Here is a 12,388-nt window from a genome sequence, read left to right as displayed (position 1 = left end):
GAAATCTCACTTTTTTAATAGCGTTCAGGAAATAATTTCTGGTTTCTATACAGGGACTCATGAAGTGAGCGTACGTCAGACGCTCTAACGGCAGCAGAAGGTTCTGGTTTACGGCAGTGTTTTTGCTGCTGGGCCTCCTGCCTGAAGAGTCTGAAGTAGAATTACAGTACAATTTATTAAATTTATCATCATGCTGTAGAAGAAAAAGCATTTTCATGTTTTTATGATCTGACTGAGGATCTATACCATGTGACTAATCTGTTATATTTTGGGATATCTGGCCAGTACAAGTTTGAACGGCAGTAATGCATGCTACACAGCCATGCTTAATGTCTTCAAAACTTTTTTTTAACGCTTGCCACTTGGACTGAAACCTACCTAATTAAAGATGTCAGAACAAAGCAGTATCTTAGGAATCCAACTGAAACTAGGTAATGATGACAAAATAAAGTGATATCAGTTTGGATATATTTTAACATGATGTCAAAACACATTGTCATCAAAATCCCCAGAGACTCCATTATGGTGTCAAAATGAAACATTATCAACCTAAGACTACAAGAATAACAACATAAAATAATACCATTGTAACTTTGTAATGTAATGCCAATATAATGCAAAATAAATTTGACATACTAAGTGGAATTACTTATTATACGTATTTCATTTCTTTCTATTTACTAAAAAACATATGGCAATGATGTTACTCAAGAAAACCTTATAGCATTTGCATAGCATTTGCTGAAGTAATGTGAAAGTTGAGATTCAAATTAGCCATACCGAGTTCTTAACCACAGAAGCTGTTATGTTGCAATCCTTAGCTTATCATCTCAGGCATGGCTATACACATCTGTATGTTTCAGAAACTAAAAATCTTGGGGTTTTTTCCTATAAAGGAGAATTACAAATAGTAGTATAGTGTGCTCTGTAAAGAACCATTAGAATTATATTAAAGTAAGTGAGAACTGGTTGTTGTATAGACTTTATACAGGGTCTCAAAAACCACTTCTTAAAGAAGGCTGTTGTCCATTTGTGGATATGTGAATGCAAACACAGAGAGACTGAGTGACAGACAATTTTATTCTAATTCATTTTTCTGCGTAAGGATTAAACTGTTGGGTTATACTGCTATGCCAGTTGACCATCACCTTCTACCAGCCATTCCTAGTACTAGATTTTCTTAGGATGATTCATTTTTCGCCTACCTTGAGGCCGAGTTAGCCATCTAGAGTGGGATTCATCTGCCCTAATATAGTTGTCTAAAGCTACTCATCTAAGCCTGAGCTTGTCCCTCTACTATTCTTTGTCAATGAAGAAAAGTAATGAGCTCTCGAGGGTAAGTAATTGCATTCTAAGACAGGTGCTGTGAATTACCCTCTGGAGTAGCTTATTTCTCTGTATTTCCCTTAGAAAGGGTCTATATGGGTAGTTTTAACTACATGCCTGCCTTTTAGATGATTAAAATTGGTTGAGAAAAATCCTGCCTTACCTCTCCTGGTAAATAATTTAGCTTTCCTATAGCCTTTATCAGGCTAATTGTCTTGGTAAACCACTGAAGTGGTGTTACAAGTAAATGTATTCCCTCTGCAGCAAGAGAAATACACACTTTTGGGTATCTGAAATCTGCACTTGGGTTGAGACTAAGCAGCCTAACAACAACAAATATTAGAATTCAGGATTTCTAATCCAGTGTTTCAAAACATAGCAAGACCCCCAGCAATTACTGAGCATCCTGTGCAGTACATCTGAAAAAGAATTCCTGAGGAAAAGACATTTTCAACATTTCCAAGAGGAAAAATAAGTGAGATAACTTGAAAATATCTTAAGTAGTGAAAGTTGAGTTCCAGCTGACTCACTAAATAACCAACTGAATTTTTGGATAAAAGGTAAGTGCTGTTCTTGTCTGTCCTTGCCTGTCCTTTTAATATAACTGTAATTTTATGGCAATTTCTAGTTTTAAAGCTAATCAAGACAGCATGGTGGTAAAGCATGATTAAAACATCTATTTATTAAAGTCGTCATCTTTACAATAAAATGCTGAAAGGATTTATCCAGAAATCAGTTGTTTTGCAAAATATCATACTGAGATTTTTTTAATCTCCATATGCAAATAATATTTAATTAAAAATCTTAATTAGTTTTTGTGCTAATCGGTATAAATCTTAGTGATCAACTTCATAAGAAGGCAACAGCCATGTGAATTTAGGCACCAATTCAAGTAATCAGTCTTAGCTTTGATTTTTGTTTTTTCTTGGTTGAGTCATATGGGAAACTGCATGCACAGGCACTAAATGATGAAATGCTTAACAGTAAGCTCAGATTTAAAGTTTTATTTAGAGGTTGCAGATTATTTAGTGCCAAAAATAAAACAATGATTCCCCATTTCTCTGTTTTATATAGAATTTCTGATCTACTACTGATGCTTCTAGCAGAGGGAGTCTCCCTAAGTTTCAGATTTCAGAAACCGTGTGAAGCTTTGACCTAGCCTTGGTATCCTTAGGCCAGTCATTTTTGTTTGTTTGTTTTTAATGGACAACTTCTCATTTTGGACTTGGAAATTAGCCTATAGTTAAAGTAAGAAATAATGTAAAATCAATCAAAATATTGTTTGAAGATTTATAATGCAATAGCCCCTCTGTCAAAGAACAGAAATAATTATACTGTAATTATGTTAGCGGCTGGTAAGGACTGTGGGAGCCATGCGAACTTTGCATAATGTATTATCTTTTTAAATGTTCAGGCATTTTAAAGAGATGTCTTTGTCTATACATCACTGTTTGTCTAGCAATGTACTGCTTGATACTGTAGTTTTATTCATATTTTAAAATAACATGTCATTTTTAGTGAGGGCAAGTGTTCACAAGTGTCAAAAATGTTCTGTTGTGTTTTGCTAGTTGCAACACCCTCGTACCTGTTTCCTAAGCATTTTCTGTGGTCAAAGAAAAATAAAACAACATAAAATATTTTTTGGATTTCCAGTATAACTTATGTCAATGTATTAAGCAAGACCTAAATACCTTTTAAAGAAGGCTTTTTTGCAGTGAAACAGGGCTAAATTTCACCATCTACAAACATGGTGTAATGGTGCAGTATTTGAATAAAATATTACTCGCTCACTTTTGATGAATCCTTCAAATCAAATGGTACAATCAGGATCTTTTTTTTTCTATTCTTTTGTCTCTAGACTGCTCCCATGAAAAGACACAGGCTTTTTCTCCTCTCTAGTGTTGGCTAGCGTTGGGCTCTGAAGCAAATTTTAGCCTGTAAAATATAGTGTCACCACACGGCAGTAACTGAGTCGTGCAAGGTGTGCTAGAGGGAGCTGGGCTATACCTACCTAACAACGTTCACGCTACACAGGTGGCATTGGCTGTGGACAGGTGTTCCTTTTTGCAAATAGCTGCTGCTCTTTAAGAAGTGACTGGTCCCTACCTGCTTGTTGCTGCCCCTCTGCTGAAGATTTCTGCCCCCACGTCTCATCCAGAGAGGAAATCAGAGGGAGCTCTCCCTAAATAGCTTCCAGCAAAGCAGCTGGATTAGCTTAAACGGAGACGAAGGTTGACATGGCCTGAAGCCCACTAGGGATCTCTCTGATGATCCCTTCTGCTGGCACAGGAACAGCCAGCTAGGTCCAGGAGAGGATTTCTTCTCGGTGGTCTTTGTTAAATGTCTTTGTATTACTGTGCCAGGCAATCCTCCTTGTGTTGACACAAAATAGCCTGTGATGCCTAATTGTGGATGTTCATCAGACCTAACAGCACTGGAGCCGTCATTGTCTGTTCCAGTTAAGATAGGAAGATACTTAGAAGGTCAGAGCCTGCTTCTCCCCGCCTGCCTTTGAAGTAATTTTGTATTTCATTTAGAATAAAAAATGCAAATTTCTTCTTTGCTTGATCACCAGGTTTTTTATTTTCTTTTTCCATGTTTTATTAAATCTTTATATGTGTATTTCTGCCATTTCTTTAACACTTTCATAGGAAATACACAGTTAGATGTCATATATTTTCTTTTAGGTTACATGTGGTGTTCTCTCTTTTCTTTTTTCTTTTTTTTTTAACTCGGAAAATGCAATACCCTATGACAATGGCTGTAACAAGTTGTGTGTGGCTGAAAATTGGCTTGGCTTATATCTGCAAAATCTAACAGCTCCAAAGTAAGGCTTAGACTGCATGATAACCCAGTAGCTGAGTATCTGTTATCAGACGTTTATAGCAAGCTCCTAAAATGTCTGCTTTTCTTTTTAGTAGAAGAATTCCCCTGAAAAGTAAGACTGGATTTCTGTCTCCGGTGTGCAGGCTCTGACAGGCTAATAAGGAAGAGTGATGGTGGCAATAAAAAGGGTCTTGGGTGCATTCTTCAGATTTCACTGGTTGTAAAATGATGGCCCTGCTGCAGAAGGGCCACAGAGGGACTCAAAGTGAAATCTAGTCTGGAGAGTTTGAAGAGACTGCTGTGGTGAAGTGACCTCCCTCTCAGGTCCAGCTCTCCGCGTTGTTTATGGCCATCGCGTCAGAAGCGAGTGCCAAATTAAGAGCATTTGAGACTACCTTTTTAACCCAGAGAATAGAGATGTATGTTTTTGATTTTTAATGATTTACTCTGTTGAAATTGGTGTGAAAAGATCAACAAATCACAATGTCAAAATTTGGAAATTAATTTCTTTCACTGAAGAAAGCGAGTGCGTTTAGGGACTTGCATAACTTCTTTGTGGTATTGGAGTTGATGACTACCACTGTGAAGGTAAACTGGAAATGACAGAAAACTTCCTGATGAGCTGATTTCACATGCATAGATATTGACATAAATCCTAGGTTTTAAATCCTTGTTTTGATGGAATTAATATGCTGAAGTCTGTAGGTATGTGTACAAGTAACATGTTAGATCTTGCCTGTCACATTAAGCCAATCCCTGAATTTAGCTGCCTTTAAAAACTGCAGACTTTAAAGGATATATAATGCTCTGTATTCATTTTGCAAATACGAAATGGCAAGAGAGAAGGATTTTTATAACCTTGTGAGCAGTAGAAATAAGCCAAGATTGAAAGAGATCTGGGGGAAAAAAATAAGATAGGATGTATACCCTTCAGCATGCAAGAAGCTGCCCTTGTTAGAAACTAACTTTGCATGCATAATTAATTTGAGCAGCACATTCCATTTCTTACAACTAGAACAGAAATTGAATTCAGGTGTTTGGTGAACATATGGGGGATTTACTGTGAATTTATGACCTGTGGTTTGAGTGTAAAACCCCAAGATACTAGCTGATAAAACTTAATGAAGCTTGTGCAGAGAAGCTATTTTTATTTGCAGTTTTGTAATTGATACATTTTTGGTTATTTTACACCTCTCCCTCACCTTTTAATGCCTTATTCCCAATAAATTCTTCGACACTTAAAAACAAAAGTAGTGTAGGATAAACCTTTCTATGCCTCCTTCCAGGTTATAACTGCACCATGTTACAAGTACATTTGTAGTCTAACAAATTTGCTCTCTTGCTCAGCTGATTTTTTTCTCAGACTGACTATAACAATTCTATAATCACCCAACAGCTCTTTTATACGGCGCTGGCCATGGTTGCTCCTGTTTGTGTACCATGTCTATGTGTGTTAATATCCGTTTGTTTGTAGAAAATCTATTCCCTTGTGTCTCAGAGAAGAACTGTATGTAGGGCATGCTGGAAGGAGAGGACCAGCCAAATGGTTACACTAATGTAAGCTTGAGGACTGGTATTTAGATGTCAAAAAATAAACCATAGAACAAAATAATAGGAAAAGACCAACCTGCCCTGGCAAGCTGGTGGCAGGAAACTTGCCAGTGCAAACTCTGCCGCTGCTCAGCCCTCATCAACCCAGCGGTGTGTGGGCACAGTTATCTCTGTCACTGGTGATTAACAAATCTGTTTAAAGTGAACAGACCAGCAGAGCGTGCATTGGAGTATGGTGCTAACTTTAAGCCTGGTAAAGGGCATACTTTCGTTTTATTTTATGTCCATGGCTTTTTGCAACAACTTGACAGTTTCTGCTTATCCACCCTCAAGGGCCATCCAAAACAGACAAATCCATCTGCTTGGAGTAAGCACCGTGGTGAGAGGGTGCTGGAGTTTCAGTAAATGTAGCAGAAGCTTTTATATTAGATTATCACCACTCTGCTTTCTGTTGGGCTGTTTTCATCCTGCTCAAGCCGTGAAGGAAGGGGCCGATTTTGTAGACTTTCAGCTAGTTCTGAACTTTGGCAAGGATGCATGCTGCCAACTATGGCACGGCCACCAGAGTGAGGATATTATTAATCCTCAGTGGGACGGAAATAAACTCTTTTTCTGCTCCTCTTTACCTGCAGACACAGGTAGATTCAAATTCAGCTCTTGATTTTTAATATGACCTGAGTAATCTGTCCAAATGGAAAGGAATTTATTTTATACAAATAGGTGATAGTTACTTGCCAGCTTGAAGTAAATAAGAACCCATCTGTGTTTTATAACTGCTATCCAGAGATCTAAGCAGCCGGTCAGACCAGCGAGTCCCTGGCAGCTCAAATCTGTGTTAAAAGATTTCAAGGTGTAAAGAACACTGTTTGTTTACCAACCTTTTGGTTATTCTAGTCATGTTGCAACTGCCTGATGATGTTGTTAAGACCCCTTTCCATGCTTTTTCAGGCCAATAATTTTTTTTTCCAAAGCTTTAGTCATCCCTGTTCAGTAGCATGTTTGTATCTACTTTATCACACTGAAAATCTGTCTGTTTTGAAAGGATTACAACTCTGTACATCAGTGCATGACATCACACTGAGACATTGCTTAATGATCTGAGACTCTGATGGTCATTGCTGCGGCTGCTTGTTTCTGAAAATATGTGACAGCTCTGGCCTGTCTAAGCCTTGCTTACAGTTGCATTTTTAGCCCGTGCTGGCGGGTGTGTGTTTTAAAGCAGCGCTCACAAAATAGCTGATTGTGAAATGTGCCATCTGCAGATGGAAGGCAATGGGGTGCCAAGTAGAGATGTGAGACAAGGAAGCCCAGCCGCTTTGCAACCCAAGTTAACTTTGGCCCTAAAAGCCTTTCCTTGATTTTTATTTCTTTTAAGAACATTTAATAATGAGAGCACTTTGAAAGAAGACCATCACTTGCATCTGATGCTAGGAGGTACTAAATGTGTTCTGTAAGTTCACAGCCATCCTATTATTAAGTAGGCATAGGGAAAGGCTCTCTGGGCAAGCTGTGGGTACTGTAGAGATTTGTAATTCCAGTTTTGCTAAAAAGTTTAAAACTAGCATAGGTCAAATCTTCAATAAAATTTGGACAGATTTCATGTTAAACTCCGTCCTTCCTGCTAGTAGTCCTGAATTCTTTGAGGTGACTTTGCCTTCAGATTTTCAATTCATTTAAATGAAAAACTCAAACAAAACATGGTGCATTTAATTAAACTTTTGAGGACTTGCGCCATACATCTGCAAAAGTCAAAAGGGAATTTAAGCAGCAGGAACACCTGCAGCCCTGCATCCTAGTAGTCTGTTGCTATGACCCTACCTCTCTTGGATGAATTCATTCAATAAGTCAAAATTCATTTTGCTTTAGACTGGCTAAGGACTCTTCACACTGGGTATAATTTGTTTAGATCTGTCCCAAGGGATGATGATGTGACTTACATAAAGAGTTGTAGATAAAACAGAATATCTCAGGACCTGAAAAGGAATAAAGTTGGGTTTGCACTTTTAGGTTTGCACTCCAAAATTTTATTTGTGACAGTTTTTTATTGTGATTATGATTTTTGTGTTTCCCTCCTTCTGGAAGTAGTAATTGTTGCCTGGGGGCTGAATGAGATCTCAAGTAGGTGTACCAAGTGTTCCCTGAGTGCAGTGGGAGTGCAGTGGGAGACATAAAAAACATAGCAAAAAAGCACTGATGATAAAATTAACTGGTTGAAGAGAGGCATGAAAAGGAGTGGGAGACAGCATGGCAGGCCAAGATGGCGATGCGCAAGCCTTCACTGGTGCAAAAGTTAGGGCAACTGAATAATTTAACCTAGAGAATCAGAACAAGGTTAAAAAGAAAGTAGAAACAAAAGGAAGTCAATGTGAGATATAGTCTAAGCCCTCAAATAATCTTTTCTTAAAAGTATCTTAGCCCCTCTTTAGCTGCCTGCCTTTTCCCTTTTTCTCTTCTAAATAAAAATGTTTAATTTTATTTTTATTATTATAAAACTGCTGACCTGACCTCACTTTCTGTGTCTCACGGACTTTTTGAGCACAAAGAAGTTTGAGTAGATACAGAAGTGGTTTTGTCTTTTAATTTAGCTCTTTCTTTTCTGTGAAATAGTCCTTTTTTTATAATTCACTTCTTTTGCAATTTTCTAAATTTGGGTCATGTCCCTTGCTTTTCAGATAAAATAGAAATATTGTTAAAAGATTTATCTTCTCTGCCATTATCAAACCTTTTAATAGCTTTGAATAACTTTTCTTAAATCAGCTTGACTTCTTTTTTCTTTTCTTTTTCTTTTTTTTTTTTTTTTCATTAGAATAAGTTCTTCTTAGGTCTGGAGAGAAGTTAGTCATAAATCCCAAGATTCTCCTTGTCCTTTGTTGTTCCATCTCTGCAGTGTAAAGGGTGTCAAATTCATGCATTTGCTGTTCGGGAGGAGACACACATTTTGGCTTCATGGCATGGACGCTATGCATTTGCTTGCTATTCCTCTGTTGATGTAATTGTTTTAATGAATAACAATCACAAAATGTGCAGAAGTCCTCAGATCTGTAATAACCCTTCCAGTAGCCCATTTTGGAGCTGGTAGAGTGTGTCTGTTCCTTATAATGCACAGGGTTTAATGCAGTACTTTTGGGGTTTACCTTCTGTTTTTCTTTGCCACTGGATAATTGCTCCAGTGTCACTTGTGCCCTCCGATCCCTTACAATTTGAAACAACCTTGATTAAGGAAGGCTGATTATTTACCGATCATCTTGAGTACTTCAAGGTGTCTACATACGGTGCTTTCCTCATAATTTTGTGCCAAAGTTCAACGGCATTTCTCTTTCAAACATACGTTCTTATACCTGAAATACTAATACTTAAAGTATTTTGCTACATTTAAGTGCAATTTATCTTGCAGAAAACACTGTCTGTGTAGAAAGTATTGGACTACTTGTTTGCTAGGTTAACAATACCAGTTTTAAAAATCAACAGACCATTTAGAAATATTTTGTGTGTCTTGTTCTGGATTGTGATGATTACATTTAAAATGTGTAGTATATAGCAATGCATGGGAAAAAACCAAGTGGTTGTATAGTAAAGCAGGGCAGAATTTGACAATAAAGAATAAATTTACATAACATAAAACTGCAAATGGAGATAAGCTGTTCCACAAAATTAAGTTGAATTAAGGAAATAGAATTAGCAACATACCTACAATGAAGTGGAAATTTTGAAAATGCCACAATGTTTCATTTCCACCTGTTCTAAATAAAGCTTTCTTTAACTGTACTTTTCAAAATGGCAGTTGGCAAAATGGCACATAGGAGTTGACCTACCCTACAAATAAAGCATTTCTTAAAGCTCCCATTTGCAAAAAAACCAAAAGAAAACATTTCCCTAAATTCCTTCCCTTTCTTTGCCTTTGGTTTCAAAGAAAAGAAAAAAAAAAACAAACCTCTTCAAAAATTAGCCTTTACTGGAACCACACTAATTTTTCTGTTTGGCCAACCAACCTCCATTTAATGGCACTGAAAAGGGTGGGAGGTAACGTCTCAGACACCTGCAGCCTCCAATCCACTGCACCTACCAAACCCAAAAGACACGGAAAACAGTCACAAATGGACTCCAGAATTGTCTCTTTTTATATGAGAGAAGACATGGGACATAAATTCACTGTTTTTCATTGTACCGTGTGTCCAAGAACAGGAATCTATGGAATTATTTTCCGTTGTCTCCCTGCAGATTTCTCTTTTGAAATAAATTAATAGCTGACCATTCCTCATCAGCTCTTTTGAAATAAACCATGAAATGCAGGACTTAAGAAGGCCATAATAAGAGATTAAAATGCTTCTGGTTAGTCTTGATACAACATATTTGTTTTCCTGGCTTCCTGTGATTCCCACATTAACATGTTTGAAATACGGTGGGGGTTGTAGAGGTCAGGTGTGAGCCGCACAGCTGGAAAAATGGCAACGAGGTTAATAAATATCCACTTTCCCTCTGCCCCGTAAAATAAGCCATTCCTGTGCATATTTCATTATGGTTTCACATAAACCTGTGCTATGGAGAGCGGATTACCTGCGATAGGCATTGTGGAAGAAATGATGGTTTTGTAGAATTCACAGTTCTGGGTGTGATGTTACGTAGCAGTACCTCCGGGTTTGAGCCCTCCCCAGCCCACCGGTGTCCGTGGGGCATCAGCCAGCACCGATCTGCTGCCCGAATGCGTTCCTGCGTACGGCGCTGTCAAATGGATTGCTTTTTACTGGCCCCCAAGCCTTTTAATACTTTCAGACTGATCAGTTTAAGACTTGTTAAAAACAGAACTAAGGGATGACGAGTTCTTATTGATTGGGGAAAATAATCAAATTTTATATAGGTAGGGCCTTCGGACTTTGTGATGAATTTGATGTGAATAAAGATCTGACAGTACTACAGTTTATTGATTGGGGAAAGGCATCTTTCATGTTTATTCAGTAGCAAAGATCATTAGGATTTTTCTCATAATTTCCCTTTATGTTAAGTCTGACACTAGCACATGTATTCCTCTTCATTTCTAGGAGTAACATAGACTGAAAAGATGCCAGCAACTTTTGATGATTTTTAGGAATAGCCTCATTCATCTTATCCTTACACTGTCTGAAGTTTCTTTATAAGTCAAACAGCATTAATAATCTTTAAAAAAGTAAAGATCTTTGTACTAAATGCTTGAAAATTATTTTTAGGTCTGTACTCCTGCACTGTAGTAGCAGTCCCTTTCTAAGAAATTACAGTCACAGATGGCAGTTCCTAAGTATATTGATCATGTCCATACTCCCTCTTTTAGCAACAGATCAACCCCTAACAATCATGACCGGATACAGCGCCTGAGACAAGAGTTTCAGCAAGCAAAGCAAGATGAGGACGTGGAAGACAGGAGACGTACCTACAGTTTTGAGCAGCCATGGGTAAGTGTATGGAGTCTGTCAAATCTGGAAAGGTTCCCTAACTCCCACTGTCCCTGGGCTGGTCGGCAGCAAAGCGATAGGGATGCAGGGTCCTCTGCCTCCAGACTTCTGCCCTTTCTGTTATTCCCATTTTTAGTTCATTAATGTTTATTTCATTTTTAAATTTCTTCAGCCATCTGTGTGCATATAGCATTATTTGCTCTGTGTTTACACCCTCGACTCTGTGAGTTACTACTTGGATTTTTTTTGCCTCGAAGGCAATATCAATTATTCTGAAATTTTCTAGGAAAATCAGAATAAAACACATACTAACAATAAATAATTTAGAGAGCACATGTAACCATGTAAATGGTATTTTCTCTGAAGCAATATCACCGTGATTAGTTCTTTTCCTTAAGAGGAAGAGCTATGTATTTTCACAGTAAAAAAGGAGAGATATGCATAATACCATGCTTCACAATAGTACTCCTTTGCCACTTATATTAGCCAAGACAGTTCTGTCTCGAGATATATGTCCTAATTGAACATTTAAATCCTGTTCAATCTGATCTAGCAATGTGATACAATTATGTAAATCCATGTGCTTATCTTGTTTAACGTAATTGAATGAATCAGTGTTGCTTTTTAATCAATTACCTATCCCAAATTAGGATCCTTTAAATATGGGACAAATATTTTATTGTATTTTTGTTTAAAATTCCACAATAAAGACAGTGAACAATTTGCTTGCATTCCCAAAAAAGTGGGAGCTGTATGATGACAGCAGTAGAATCTCTCACAGCTTCCTCCAAAGTGGGTGTAGGCGATGGGTTATCAGTACTTAGCATTACGATGCATACGAGCCCAAGGTGGAAATACCTGAAGATCAGCATCTGTGTGTATGAAGTCACTGAAAACAACCTAGGTAACATCATAATGCATATGACATCTTTGGTTGCCTATAGTGGTGGCTATAGAAGATTTTTTTACTTTTGTTGGGTCTTTGTGTCCTTGTCCATCTTAAACTCACCAATTTGAACCTGTGGTATTTTTGACATGCAGCATGGAGAGGAATAAAGGTAAATGTATCCCTAAATGACCTAATGCTGCTTAACATACTGTATCAGGATATAGACTTCTCTTTTTCCCATGTTAGAATACCTCTAACCTTCTCTGAAATTGAGTAAATAAAATAAACATTTTTTGTATGACCAGATGTTTTCGATTTGATGTGGTGAAGATAATGTGATAGCTCATCATGGTTATAGTGTTGCAGTTTTGAG

General features: G+C 37.6%; 1 protein-coding gene across 13 annotated transcripts in view; it reads left to right on the top strand.

Moving 5' to 3' along the window:
- PARD3 (par-3 family cell polarity regulator) overlaps positions 1 to 12,388 on the top strand; it is a 463,980-nt gene that overhangs the window by 437,514 nt on the left and 14,078 nt on the right. For all 13 annotated transcript variants that reach the window (XM_072854616.1, XM_072854617.1, XM_072854615.1 and 10 more), the window contains one exon: positions 11,006 to 11,126. In XM_072854616.1, the coding sequence (XP_072710717.1) occupies positions 11,006 to 11,126 (121 nt within the window). The remainder of the gene's footprint in view (positions 1 to 11,005; positions 11,127 to 12,388) is intronic.

Source organism: Ciconia boyciana, chromosome 2 (genome assembly GCF_034638445.1).
Source record: "Ciconia boyciana chromosome 2, ASM3463844v1, whole genome shotgun sequence".
Classification (NCBI taxonomy): Eukaryota; Metazoa; Chordata; class Aves; order Ciconiiformes; family Ciconiidae; genus Ciconia; species Ciconia boyciana.
This window is presented reverse-complemented; position numbering and strand designations above follow the sequence as displayed.